The 15,144-nt window shown below is 45.8% G+C and overlaps 1 protein-coding gene across 7 annotated transcripts in view; it reads right to left on the bottom strand.

Annotated features, from left to right (window-relative positions):
* Positions 1-1,640: 1,640 nt before the first annotated feature.
* LOC115178846 (septin-9) overlaps positions 1,641-15,144 on the bottom strand; it is a 75,857-nt gene continuing 62,353 nt past the window's right edge. For all 7 annotated transcript variants that reach the window (XM_029740208.1, XM_029740209.1, XM_029740207.1 and 4 more), the window contains 8 exons: positions 14,795-14,923; positions 14,600-14,681; positions 14,364-14,501; positions 7,927-8,044; positions 5,359-5,454; positions 5,137-5,233; positions 3,406-3,457; positions 1,641-3,283 (listed from right to left, as the gene is read on the bottom strand). In XM_029740208.1, the coding sequence (XP_029596068.1) occupies positions 3,106-3,283; positions 3,406-3,457; positions 5,137-5,233; positions 5,359-5,454; positions 7,927-8,044; positions 14,364-14,501; positions 14,600-14,681; positions 14,795-14,923 (890 nt within the window). In that variant the 3' untranslated portion in view covers positions 1,641-3,105. The remainder of the gene's footprint in view (positions 3,284-3,405; positions 3,458-5,136; positions 5,234-5,358; positions 5,455-7,926; positions 8,045-14,363; positions 14,502-14,599; positions 14,682-14,794; positions 14,924-15,144) is intronic.

Raw genomic sequence — 15,144 nt, 5'->3', positions numbered from 1 at the left:
TGTTACAGTATGGGCATCATTACTCCACCATATCTCTGCCTGACAGCTTTCTTTCATCTACTGAAGGATGCATGCCACAATGCGTAGTGTGTACCAATCTCAGGAGCACTCGGGTTAAGGGTTCCATGCTAGTACTCAAAGAACAAACTGGAGTGTGTGTTTGTGTGTCTACGTGCATATTAAATGCCACTCACCCACAACTAGGTCTAACAAGTGTCCAACTGTAGCCACAGGACTAAACACTCAAACTCCAACACAAAACATTGAATGAAATTACTCAGACCCCCCCCCTTTAACCTACTAAAATGGAAGATTCCAGATCCCCGAGGGATCAAACCAAGCCAACAACCTGCAGAGAACAGTAAATCACACAGAGCAGCTTACAAAACACATCCGCTCCCTAGCGACGCATAAATCTGAAGATATATATTCAACTCGTCATGCCTTACAATAGCCATTTATTTTGTTTGGATTCAGACCGTTGCATTCCCCAGAAGAACATTTGGTGAACAATGATGGGAAGCTGTAAAGTGGACTGTGTGTATGTGTAACTGGCTACAATGTGTGTTGTGGGTGTGCGTGTGCGTGTACACACGTGACTGTGTGTGGCACTAGGTGGTGGAGCAACGTCCCCTACTGCAGTGGTTCTCAAACTTCTCCTCGGGAACCGCCAGACGTTTCACAATTTTTTTGTAGCCCTGAACTCACTCACAAGTCAAGGGCTTGATGAATAGTCAACAAGTTGAATCAGGTGTTCTAGTTCTGGAATAGTTCTAATACACGGAACGGCTGGGGTCCCCGGGGAGAGGTTTGAGAACCCCTGCCCTACTGTGCAGGCAGCCTCACTGAAAACTGAGAAAGCGACAGGATACAAATAGGCACTAATGATGATATTAAAGTTCAATCTATAGCCCTGGATACCACGACACTGCCAGTCAGCTCCCTCTGTGCCATCTACTGGGTTGTGTGACATCTGTGTTCTCCAAGAACACACTTCACACATACACACAATACTGTATTCCCAGCCCTGAACGTTCAACTGTCTATGGCAACGTTTCCCAAACTCGGTCCTGGGGACTCCAAGGGGTACACGTTTTGGTTTATGCCCCAGCACAACACAGCTGATTGAAATAATACAAGTTTGATGACGAGTTCATTATTTGAATAAGCTGTGTAGTGCTAGGGCAAAAAACTAAAAGTTCACCCATTTGGGGTCCCAAGGACCAAGTTTTGGAAACGCTGGTCTATGGGCCCTTGGCCATGAGCTTGTAGACATGAAAAAACATTGGCATTTAAAGATCCAATCAACTGATTAAAATGGACCAGTGAAAATATGACTACTACTCATTCTAAACTTAACTCATGCTAATGACCCTAATTTGATGTAAAAAGAAAAACTCCAATACACATTGTATTTACCTCAATTCCCCCACAGATTGTTTAAAAAAACTTGTAGCTTGGTCTTCCCCATTATGACTTTGCAAAGACACTTTGTTATGACATTAAAACCCAAACTTTGATGGCAAACTTTTCGCACGGTTTCAGACATGCCAAATTGCACTTGCGCAAAGGGGCTTTTGTGATTGGTTAAGAGAGGAGTCACCTGCACAGGTGAAAAGAATTGGCAATCAAGACAATTGTAAACAATAAAAATATCAATCTTTATTTCTTTGACCTAGCATATCAAAGATAAACCATACTCTCATCATACTATAACAAATTACACAATAACTATACAACAATAAACATTGTATTAACTTTTGTCATTTATGTTATGTGAGCTACATTGCTGAATGAATAGTACTCTTGGTTTTGACCTCTGTCTATGAGTTTTTAGCTGAGTGATGAATAGTAGGGAAGATATGGGAGATTGACTACACCGGGAATGCAAAACTGTCAGGGGAACTAAATATTATTTCAAGCTGTGTATATAGGCAACATATTCAACCTACCTGTAGTCCTAATCTGTATCATGTCCAAAACGACAGAATATAAATCTAGATTCATACAATTCCCTATAAATAAAGGGGAGACAATGCATGATGGCAAGGAGATACTGCTAAATACAACCAAAGAGGATCTCTGTAGATTTTCCATTCTCTCTGATACAACTACTCTCTGAGAACAATGGGAGTGTGTAGGCCGACTGGGAGTAGGCTATATGAATATCAAAACTCAATTAAAAAGTGAATACATAACAAGCATAAATACCTATTTATAAATCAATTCTATATATTTGCTTCTCTTTAAAACAGAAAGGACATTTATTTGGTTTAGAGAAAGGTCTGAGAGCATCTGTTCCCTGCATCCCCACCATCCAGACAATAAACAATAATATAACACGGCAGTAAAATGTAAAATGCACTATATGCATGAACATGACACGTTTAACAACATATGACATTGGCATATTGGTATAGACAGGATGGTTTGGCAAGAGGTCTTAAACATATGAAAACACAAAGGAAAAAGACAAAGGGATTTCAAAGCTGCTCCACACTGCATCGCTGCTTTTCGGGGCAGTGCAGATGTGTCCAAAAATATACAAGAACCTAAACCCTACCTCCTAATATCTAGACAACACTATACAGCACAACACAGACGTAGACCAGGTCATTTCGACCAGTTATTTCTAGTTTAGCTAATTGATCTGCTAGACTTAAATAGCTGGTCTGTACACATCTGTATGTTAGAATACCGTGGCATCCCATCTCCCTAGGAAACATCTTGTACTGTTTACACAACAGCTCTGACCTACAACTACCTACACTAGAACTTCCAGGTAACAGAAACTCTTTTGGCAGGTTATCATGTAAAAATAGTTATACACTTGATTTTGGAGTGTGTACAGTCCATATCAGCCAGTTAGGATGGGTGTGTGTGTGTGTGTGTGTGTGTGTGTCACGTGGTGTGTTTGCATGTGGTGTGTCACAGCCAGCCATTAAAGATAAAGAGATATATGTATGTATGTATGTATGTATGTATGTATGTATGTATGTATGTATGTATGTATGTATGTATGTATGTATGTATGTATGTATGTATGTATGTATGTATGTATGTATGTATGTATGTATGTATGTATGTATGTAGATGGTCAGACGTCTACATCTCATGGGTCAGGACTTGGTGCTGTGCTGCCACCCCGTTGGCCTGCTGTGGGTTGGCCAGTGTGTTGGGTGGCTGGCCATTGGGCTGGGCGTTGGTCTCATTTAGCCTGCGGACGCGGTACACCTCGTAGTGGATGCTACTGGTGATGTCCTTGATGTTCTGCATGTGGGTCCTGACAGAGAAGAAACAAAGATGGGATTTAGTGAGAAATGTTACCCAGAAAAACATCAAGCGTCATCAAAAACACTGGTCAAACATAGTATCACCATCACTTAAAACCCAGTTAATATTCACCTGATGAGAAGGTCTCGCAGGTAGGCAAACTCACAGTGCGCAATGTTCTCAACTGCAAAAACAGAGTAAAGAAAATGAAATTGCATTCTATGGGATAAACAGCAAGTGTTTTCTGATTACAGTTACTCAAATAATATTCAATACAATAGCCACGTAGCATATATTTTGTGTATCAGGGTGTGCGTAACAAGTTAAATGCCATGTGCTATTCTACACTCTGCCACAAGATGGGAGTGTTGCGCCAAAGACAGGTCAAGGAAGCCCATTTAACTTGACATCTGCAGCAAATACCTTAAATCAAGATTACACTTTCCACTACAAGTAATTTAATACATCTCAGCTCCCTTGGCAAGTCAGACAGTTTAACAAACTCTCCATGTTTGAGTGATCGATTATGTCAAGTCCACAAAATGAAAAAGGAGCGCTATTTATGTGAAATCGCAGCACAGGAAATGAAATTCCATTTCATCCCTCTTAAGGAGGGGCGGGGGAGAGGAGGGTGCTGCTGTGTAACCACCACAGTCTGTGGGTGGGTGTACTGATTCATGTGGCGGTGGGTCTCCCTTCATTTAAAACCAGGCTGGTTTTAAATGTTTCTCTGAATAACCCGTTCCTCCACCCATTGCAAACAGGGGATTAACACGTCAAACACACAGAGACAGACACGTTGTATATGTTGCTGTATTGGCACCAGCCCTCTCTGACTTATGGAACGAGAAGGAGGGGGAGGAAGAACGGTCGATAATGAGGAAGCGAGAATGACATTGGGGCAGTGGTAGAGGAAAAAGAGAATGTAAGAGACGGCAGAAAGAGGAGAGAGGGAGAAAAAGTGAGAATGAGTAAGAAAATCAGCGAGCGAGAAAGAAAGGAGAGAGAATGAGAAAGAGGAGAACGAGGTCCTGGCTATGAGAATCCTGGGCCCACAGGCTCCCTCCTCTTGTGGCCTAGTTTATGATATCGGTGCAGACGTGCCCAGCAGCTTCCTCTCTCCGATTGCTCCCTCCCTCTTCATCCTTTCCTCCCTTACTCACTCCCTCCCTCCCTCCCTCCTTCCTTCCGCCTGAGCACACTGACTGCCTGGCTGGGTTAGAGTCATTGTTCCCTCAGCCAGGGGACAACCACATTACTCACTTATCACACCCGTGCTCCCAAACACACCTTTGTCTTAGAGTTCAATTACAGTCCATGGGTGTTTAAAGAACACCTTGACAGTTCCAGAACAGGAACTAAGTACTAGAACACTAGAAACCTATGTATGCTAAGCTCTGGTTGGTTGGTTCTTTGAACAGACCTAACAGGAACAGAGGTCCAGAATAATAGAGTTGTTCTATACAAGTGTGGAGTGATGAAAGGAGCATTCACCAAGGGCCAAGAGGGGCCCTGAAGGGGGCAGGTGCAATCTGGGAAGGAAACAATCAGCCCTCCAGTGAAAAGGGTCTCTCTCTCTCTCTCTCTCTCTCTCTCTCCCACTGTGTTATGGATAAAGATGGCTCAGTAAATCCTCCTTGGGTCTGTGAGTCAGAAATGTCTTGAGTCACAGCCCAGAGAAATGTGGATATGAGAAACACGAGCTCATAGTCACAAAACACTCAATCATTTGGCTGGGATTTAAACATGTACTGGCAGCAGTAACATACGTATGCATGGTTACTGTACTGTGCAGTCCAGCCAGGTAAATCTGCTTCAACCCGTTTGACAGAGATAGTAATGGTTGTGTGTGTGTTGAATTACCTTCTATGGTTCCCCACTTTGTTTTTCTGCCCAGAAGCCTCTTTCCATTGACCTGGTACTCCTGGTCGCTCCCCACCACAGCAAATGGGATCATCTCCTGATGACACACACACACGCAGTTTAAGACCAACAATGCTTTGTAATGAATCCATGCGTCAGTGGGGTGTGAGTGTGTGTGTGTGTGTGTGTGATTCTGCATGCGTTTACACACTGTAAACCCACCCTGATCTTATCATTGATCATCCTGTCATCAGCGTCCTCGTCAAACTCTTCCTGAGGGTAGACGTCGATCCCGTTGGCTCGCAGTCCTTCCCTGATCTGCACAAACAGAAAACAGAAACAGGTCACAATCTGACACCAGGTTGCAGTGTTACATCAATGTACTGTAGAACAGCAGTCAGGGCAAAACAATGGCCGTTTCCACCTCGTGTCATCTACCAAGTCATCCTGGTAGTCCTGGAGGTGGAGGAGTGTGTGTCCTGCCCAGTACATCACCCACCAAAGCCTTTCACTCACCACCAGGGGAAAGCCCGGGGGAAGGGAAGCTGAGACTTGTATCACGTCAGAATCCAGCGACAGTAAATAAGCCTACTCATTCTTCCAACTCAACTTTCACTGGCTGACTGGCAACCATAAAAAGATAAATTATTCATGCAGATAGCCAGATTGTTTGACCAGTATGAGGTCAACGTGACTGAAAATATAACAGAATCGGAAATGACTGACCTCAATTCTAGAGTAGCTCACTCCGAGTCCACCGTAAACACAGCTAAGGCTGGCGTTGACGTTAAATGATCTTTAATGTTTCTTAACATGGAGAGTTGATGTGGAGGTTAACCACTATTACAAATATACAGCCAGACACTCAGGTTTACAAAATGTCTGCCTTCTTCTTCTTCTATGTCTTTATAATGGCTGGAACACAGACAAGAGATGAGAATGACAGGCTTCTTCTGCCAGCGGTGATGGCCTTTAAATGAATGACCGTTCCGCTCACAATTACTACTTTGACAGTTTCCACTTGGTCGACGGTGAACAGATTTTCTAAATTTCTCTGTTTATACTTCTGGGAAAGTTTAAACTTGTAACTTTCTCAGTCTTAGGCCTATATTATAAGCCAACAACAGTCGGGGGAATGAGACCAGAGCACGCACGCACGCCCGCATCGAACTGTGGACACAGAGGTTAAAACAATAAAAAGCTCTCTGGTTCCCTTTGCATGCATGTCAACTGCTGCAGGGAACAGAGAACAAGGAAGAAACGTCCAAAAAAAATGTAAGATCACAATCCCAGGGTCGTACATGGCCCAGTCCGTGCAGCCAACCAAAACAAGCTGGTTACAAGCCCCAGAGCTTCCATCTCGCCTGCCCTTGTTCTCATTGGCCGTTGTCGGGGAAAACGGTAGCCAAGTCGCCCAGCGTGTTTCCTCCTCCAGAATTAATAAAGTTCTGTCTATGGATGCCAGAGAGGGGGAGACGAGCGTCCCTCGAGTGTGTATGTGTGCGCGCGCATGTTCTTTTCTTCTGCCAGGCTGACCACCAAACACACACTGGAGCAGAGGGGGGGTGCAGAGGCCTTTTTAAAACTAAGCCAAGCAGGTCATTGAGGCCTGTGTATCCTGGTATGGTGCAACTTTCAAGAGAAAGCAGGAAGAGAAAGCAGCAATGCAGAATTCCATCAAATTCTAAATCAGCAGAGATGTCCTCTATACCATAGACACTGCGCTTTCTTTCATGGAGGAGTCGCTACTGACAGACCTCCACTAGACAGCCTCTACCGAGCAGCTACCAGACAGCCTCTACCACTAGACAGCCTCTACCGCTAGACAGCCTCTACCGCTAGACAGCCTCTACCGCTAGACAGCCTCTACCGCTAGACAGCCTCTACCGCTAGACAGCCTCTACCGCTAGACAGCCTCTACCACTAGACAGCCTCTACCACTAGACAGCCTCTACCACTAGACAGCCTCTACCACTAGACAGCCTCTACCATCTACCGCTAGACAGCCTCTACCACTAGACAGCCTCTACCACTAGACAGCCTCTACCACTAGACAGCCTCTACCACTAGACAGCCTCTACCAAGTAGCTACCAGACAGCCTCTACCACTAGACAGCCTCTACCAAGTAGCTCCCAGACAGCCTCTACCAAGTAGCTACTAGACAGCCTCTACCAAGTAGCTACTAGACATCCTCTACCAAGTAGCTACTAGACAGCCTCTACCAAGTAGCTACTAGACAGCCTCTACCAAGTGCTGCATAAACCTTACTCTAAATTCTGTTGGGGAACTCCCCATCTGAGGTCCTGTGTGGTTTCTCCATCTCCTGTACCCAGTAGCTTATTGCTAATAAGAGACTAGCCTGCTACAGTAAACTGGCATCTGTGCAGATGTCAGCTGCCTCAGAGGTTTACAGAAAGCTGCAATACTGTAAATAAATCACTTCTTAAAATGCTCCTTTCTGGCTAAAAACATCCGTTAAGTTTTCTAGGGTTTCATACCGCTACTCCCCAGACTGGGCAGAGTACAGTAGTTTATCCAGATGGCTGCCGTTTGTAATGCCTGGCATGGCTTCATACCGGCCTGTGATCTTACCCTCTCGTAACCCTGTGTGTGATCTTACCCTCTCGTTACCCTGTTTTTACCCTGCTGTAAAGGCCCAGGTCAGGTTGTTGTAATGCAAAAGGGACTAGTTTAAAAGCAAATCTACAGATCAACGTCATAGGTTTTTTATGTACACACACGTGCATGTATACACATCACACACACACACGTGCGTGCACACAACTTACCGTCTGTTTGAAGAAGTCCCTCTCCTCCAGGGTGAGTGTGTCTGCCTTAGCGATGACAGGGACTATGTTGACCACTTTACTCAGACGACTCATAAACTCCACATCCAGAGGCCTCAGACTGGAGAGAGACAACATGGAGGGAGAAAGATGTTAATAAGGTAACTTCAAGAGAAAAGGAGATCTTTTCTGATCAAATCAAACTTTATTTGCCATATGCGCAGAATACAACAGGTGTAGTAGACCTTACAGTGAAATGCTTACTTACAAGCCCTTAACCAACAATGCTTTAAGAAATGAAGAAGAAAAATGTGTTAAGTAAAAAATAGATAAGTAGAAAAATGTTAAATAAAAGTAACAAATAATTAAACAGCAGCAGTAAAATAACAATAGCGAGGCTATATACAGGGGATACCCGTACAGAGTCAATGTGCGGGGGCACCGGTTAGTCGAGGTAATTGAGGTAATATGTACATGTAGGTAGAGTTAAAGTGACTATGCATAGATAATAAACAGAGAGTAGCAGCAGCGTAAAAGAGGGGTCTGGATAGCCCTTTGATTAGCTGTTCAGGAGTCTTATGGCTTGGGGGTAGAAGCTGTTAAGAAGCGTTTTGGACTTGCACTCCGGTACCTCTTGACGTGCGGTAGCAGAGAGAACAGTCTATGACTAGGGTGGCTGGCATCTTCAACAATTTTTAGGGCCTTCCTCTGACACCGCCTGGTATAGAGGTCCTGGAGGGCGGGAAGCTTGTCCCCACACACTACCCTCTGTAGTGCCTTGCGTTCCGAGGCAGAGCGGTTGCCATACCAGGCAGAAATGCAACCAGTCAGGATGCTCTCGATGGTGCAGCTGTAGAACCTTTTGAGAATCTGAGGACACATGCCAAATCTTTTCAGTTTCCTGAGGGGGAATAAGCTTTGTCGTGCCCTTTTCACAACTGTCTTGGTGTGTTTGGACCATGATAGTTTGTTGGTGATGTGGACACCAAGGAACTTGAAGTTCTCAACCTGCAGCCCTGTCGATGAGAATGGGGGCGTGCTCGGTCCTCCTTTTCCTGTAGTCCACAATCATCTCCTTTGTCTTGATCACGTTGAGGGAGAGGTTGTTGTCCTGGCACCACACGGCCAGGTCTCTGACCTCCTCCCTATAGGCTGTCTCATCGTTGTTGGTGATCAGGCCTACCACTGTTGTGTCATCTGCAAACTTGATGATGGTGTTGGAGTCGTGCCTGGCCATGCAGTCATGAGTGAACAGGGAGTACAGGAGGGGACTGAGCACGCACCCATGAGGGGCACCCGTGTTGAGGATCAGCGTGGCGGATTACCTACCCTTACCACCTGGGGGCAGCCTGTCAGGAAGTCCAGGATCCAGTTGCAGATGGTGTTTAGTCCCAGGGTCCTTAGCTTAGTGATGAGCTTTGAGGGCACTATTGTGTTGAACGCTGAGCTGTAGTCAATGAATAGCATTCTCACATAATTGTTCCTTTTGTCCAGGTGTGAAAGAGCAGTGTGGAGCGCAATAGAGATTACATAATCTGTGGATCTGTTGGGGCAGTATGCAAATTGGAGTGGGTCTAGGGTTTCTTGGATAATGGTATTGATGTGAGCCACGACCAGCCTTTCAAAGCCCTTCATGGCTACAGACGTGAGAGCTACGGGTCGGTAGTCATTTAGGCAGGTTACCTTGGTGTTGGGCACAGGGACGATGGTGGTCTGCTTGAAACATGTTGGTATTACAGACTCTGTCAGGGACAGGTTGAAAATGTCAGTGAAGACAATTGCCAGTTGGTCAGCACATGCCCGGAGCACACGTCCTGGTAATCTGTCTGGCCCTGCGGCCTTGTGAATGTTGACCTGTTTAAAGGTCTTACTCACATCGGCTACAGAGAGTGTGATCACACAGTCGTCCGGAACACTGATGCTCTCATGTTACTTGCCTCGAAGCGAGCATAGAAGTAATTTAGCTTGTTTGGTAGGCTCGTGTCACTGGGCAGCTTGCGGCTGTGCTTCCCTTTGTAGTCTGTAATAGTTTGCAAGCCCTGCCACATCCGACGAGCTTCGGTGCCGGTGTAGTACGATTCAACCTTAATCCTGTATTGATGCTTTGCCTGTTTGATGGTTCGTTGGAGGGCATAGCAGGTTCTCTTATAAGCTTCCGGGTTACAGTCCTGCTCCTTGAAAGCGGCAGCTCTACCCTTTAGCGCAGTGCAGATGTTGCCTGTAATCCATGGTTTCTGGTTGGGGTATGTACGTACAGTCACTGTGGGAACAACTTCATCAATGCACTTATTGATGATGCCAGTGACTGATGTGGTGTACTCCTCAATGACATCAGAAGAATCCCGGAACATGTTCCAGTCTGTGCTAGCAAAACAGTCCTGTAGCTTAGCTTGGTAGGTTATATTGTAATGCAGCACTGTGGCATAATTGAAAACATGTCCAAAACTTTTATTCAATCACAACGGACATTTCTTTTGAGACGTATGATAAAGCAGTTGTGATGTTATGAGACAGATATACCACTAGGGGGCAATGATGGTCCATTGTCTATTATTTTCTGATCGATGACAATGCGATTGTGCAGCAGTGTGCCAGTATTTCAGTATCTCAACTTTAAAAGACTAATCTTTCCAAGGTTTAACACAAAATGGTTAAGAACTGAAACTGATATAAGCCTGCATATATAAAAGGTCCGCTCAAGATTTGTCATGGATGGCAGTTTTAGGAGGTAAAATGTGGGGATGATGCAATTGAATACATATCTATATTGAGCATCATGTGATGAGAGATATTGTCCTCAACTGACCCCTCACACAAAGCTTGTGCATCCTACTCCCAAATTTATAAGTCTTCGAGCTTCTCTACTCTACTGTCCTCCTATAAACCTCTCTTCCCCATCTCTTTCAATCCTGCATACACTCTCCTGTCTGTTCTCTATCAGAGGGGAATGCATGAGAATGTTCAGGCTATAGGTAGCCTGGCAGGGCCTCTGGTTGTTCTGTGTGTCTACATTCTGAAATACACATTTTCACATTCATTTATTCACCATTGAAAATATGAATATCTAAACACTACCCTTTTTGATGTTGTTCCTTTTAAGACTCATCGTTGGGAACACTACGCTCTACAAGTACATCACATTTACAGAATGGGCTCTCTGCTCATTCTGAATTTCTGAAAATTGTATGAGCACCACCATCGCTGGCCTGGCAGTGCCTCCTCCTCCTCCTTATATGCTCCCTCTCTTTTCCCCCCAATCTCTTTTCAGTCTCTCTTTCTTTTTCGCCCACTCTTTCTTTTTCCCAAATCTCTTTCTTATGGTATCACCACTCTCTGCATGGCTGGCAGTAGTGCCTCTGGTTGTTCCCCTCTCCAGCTCCTCCTTCTGCTCTCCTCTCGCCTCCAATTATCCCAGCCATGCTGGGTCACCCTGGTTCACAGACCTGGGGCAGCTGGAGTATAGAGGGGCCACCTCAGGAGAGAGGAGATGCATGCACACTGAACGGGGCGGGAACAGAACACTACACGTGTCAATATACGTCATACTACCCTCCAAGGGTGTCCGAGAGAGACCCACGTGACACGGTAAGAGAGAGAGCGAGGAGCGAGAGGGGGAGAGAGCGAGGAGCGAGAGGGGGGAGATAGCGACAGAGACAGACAGAGACAGAGACCAACAGAGAGACAGAGAACACCACTTCATGGTAAAGGGAAAGAAAAAGGAGTGTGAGAGATCCCCCCATAGGTCAATGATCCCTTGCTGCAGCTCTCCTTGGCTCCACCTATAATTTGATCTCCTGTCCCCTCAGGAATCGTGACCTCAGCTTTGTGGACTGTAAGTCAGGCACACATGTGTTTCAGGTGCATCAGTGGTATGTAGGCCTACTGTACACTGTACACAGGTCTGTAAATACATACCGTAGATGTTCGACTATGAAAATGTTCACACGCTTCGGAACAAATAGATGAGACCCGAGGTTCAAATTGACACACAGCACATGTGAATCACATATCGGTCAACACACACGCACATACCACAGATAGACATGCACATGTGCACACACAACATAGCTATACTCCAGTTCTTCACTTAAACAGGAAATGATCAACAAAAAGGTCAACACACACAAAATGCACTCCTACACACTAAACATATGTACTGTACACAGAGAGACGCCATATGCTCAAATTCTCCGCTTCAAAAAAGGAAATAGTCAACTTGGTAGCTGTGTCTGCAGAGGGAGGGCTGAGCGGTCACTGCTAACTCTCTGAAAGCTGTTCTGTGGTCAAAATGGAAGCAACCATGTAGAGGAAGGGGGGTGACCGCACCGTACACTGCTCTCTTCCCTCCACTTTCTCTGATGCCTTTAAAATCCCCTCACGGGTCAAGCGAGTCCAAGTGCAACGTTGCCTGGCGTAACCGTGGGATACCCTGGTAGTTCTCAAAGAAAGCATCCTTCATGAGGTAACAAGAGGACAGCCTAGAGGGAAGGAGTGCGGTCAACCATTCAGTCAACGACTGCTATGCACTTCCATTGACTACAGGTACGACCAAAATGGCATCCTATTCCTTATATAGAGCACTACTTTTGGCCATAGCGCACAGAGCATAGGGTGCCATTTGGGACGCATCCTACGTCGATGGAAAACCGGTCGAGCTACTAAAAGAGACCTTGAAGCAAATTGCTGACACTTAAAGTACTCCTACTAACCCAAGGCCTAATACCTTCAAATTTAAGTTTGACAATAAAAAGAGCCACAACCATTGGGCTATAAAACTTGATGTCTCTGCTATTATTTGGTGATATGGGATACCAGTATTACTTAATATTCAGCCTAGTGTCCATTACGGACATAATGGCACCAAAGCATGGAGCTGTCCTAGACACATGGGTGGGTTCATTCCCAAATGGCATCCTAATCCCTATGTAGTTCCCTACTTTTGACCAGAGACATAGGGGCCCTGGTCAATAGTAGTGGACTAAATAGGTAAGAGGGGGTCATTTGTTACGAAGCCATGGCCTTGGCATGGTGTGTTAGTAATTGGTTCCAGGCCCTTGTAGCAGACCTCAACCATAGAGAAGTCATTTGTGAGAGCAGTGAAGAGGAGAGAAGAACGGGAGTAGGGAGAATAGATCCAGAACTTTGAGCCAGGTTCAACCCACAGTCAGATCTATAGTGCTGTAAGAACACCAGGGTTTCATCCTTAGATTGTCCTGTAGAGGAGCATTGGCTACTCAACACATTATTAGTGTCTCTTCCCCCAGCCCCTGTCGTCCCATCTGCTTTTGCTGACAGTGAGTGTGTGTGTGTGTGTGTTTTATGCATCCCTATGCCGGTTGCTTGTGTTCTCTAGCCCAGTGCCAGGTTGTAGCTTCAGCCCCACAGTGAGTGGTGGTGAGTGGAGGGGTAGGACTTCCTCTTTATGCTCCTGCTCTGAAGTCTCCTGGTGGCAGTAAAGAAGATCCTACTTACTGCTCCCCCCGTTTCCAGTCCTGATTAAGAGGTCCCTAGAGGGGACAGGTGCTTGGAAGTTTCCAAGAGAGCCTGTTTGGGGGGGTGGGGGCGCACTCGAGGTCAAGGGGGTGAGAGAGGGAGGGGATTGGCAGGGGAAGAGAGGCATTTTAGCTTTTGGGACAAGAGAGAGAACGAGGGAAAAAGCCTTGGCTCGTGCTTTGCGAAAGAGGGTCTGGACAATGCACTGACTGTAGAGCTGCCACATAGGCAGACACACACACACACACACACACACACACACACACACACTTTGCAGCTGTGGTGTCATAAGGAGGAGGTGAGAGTGTGCGTCAAACAGTGGGATACACACACTCAATACACTCCAGAGAATAACTAGTGGACAAACAGCCACCTGGGTGTTTAAAACTATTCTGTTAGTAATGCAAACACGTCTAGAAGACTGCAGGACCTTGACAGAATCTTTACATGCTCTGAGACATCCTGAAGCCACTTAACGATTTCCCAGTCGATTAGAATAAAATGCTTTTAACTTTGCATGAATGTCTAGGATTTTGATGTTTATATTTCAGTTAGTTAATATGAAGTAATTCTCAAAAATGTACCATGGTCGCGGTTCCTGGTCAAATATACAAATGTATCCTAAACGCTTTGTCGTACATACATGGTCTTAGTCTCCATGGCACTCATCGTTTGCTTTCACAGTCTATACGATTGGGTACTATAGCATCTGCAGTCAAAGGGAGTCTTTGTGAAACCTGATTCCCAAAGCGATACCTCTGAGTCTCGGTGGACGAGATGACGTCTACAAGTGGTCGAATGAAAAGGGGGGCAGTCTAGAGGAAGTGGTGAAGTCCCAGACAAACAGTGTGTGTGTGTGTGTGTGTGTGTGTGTGTGTGTGTGTGTGTGTGTGTGAGCGAGAGAGAGAGAGAGAGAGAGAGAGAGCGTGTGAATGTCCATAACGCACCAGTGTCCAGTAGGTGGTATGAAGTACATGCAGCAGTGAACCCGTGAGTCTGGGATCCTCTTCTTCCTGTTGATGTTGATCTCCTCCTGCAGGTACTGCTCATACTGGTCGTTGATGAACTTCATGATTGGCTGCCAGCTGTTGGGGGGTGGGGGCACATGGGAAATGGAGTTCACAGACAGGCGACGACACAGTCATTCACTCTGTGGTAGGGATAAAAAAAAACTACAACTCACCAGTTCTCGTTGTTGATGTGGTCCCCAAAGCCGGGAGTGTCGATTACCGTTAGTTTCATCCTCACGCCCTTCTCTTCGATGTCTAGACAGAGAGACACAGGAGAAATCCATGACATGTATTACATTGTTAAATGTATACTGATTACCACAGATCCGTATGTGTGCATGTGTGTGTGGTGTGTGTGTGTGTGTTACCGTGACTGATGGACTTGATCTCGATGGTCTTGGGGATCCTCTCCTCGGGGGTGGACACCACAGACTTCCTGCTGACCTTAGACTTGAACAGGGTGTTCATCAGGGTTGACTTCCCCAGACCACTCTGACCTGTTAGAGACCAACACAGGGGGTGAACTCTAGGTCTGGACACACACAAAAACAGAGGGGCTTCTCCTCAACCGTGAGGCTCTTCTCACCTGTCGTGAATGTACAATAGCTTTCCTGACTCTGAACAGACCCCCTACGCACAAGTTATGTGAAAGACGAGACAGACATTCCAGCCTGCTGTGGGGTCATTCCAGCCTGCTGTAGGGTCATTCCAGCCTGCT

The sequence above is a fragment of the Salmo trutta genome, chromosome 38 (genome assembly GCF_901001165.1).
Source record: "Salmo trutta chromosome 38, fSalTru1.1, whole genome shotgun sequence".
Classification (NCBI taxonomy): domain Eukaryota; kingdom Metazoa; phylum Chordata; class Actinopteri; order Salmoniformes; family Salmonidae; genus Salmo; species Salmo trutta.
The sequence above is the reverse complement of the archived record's forward strand: the minus strand, read 5'-3'. Positions and strand labels throughout refer to the sequence as shown.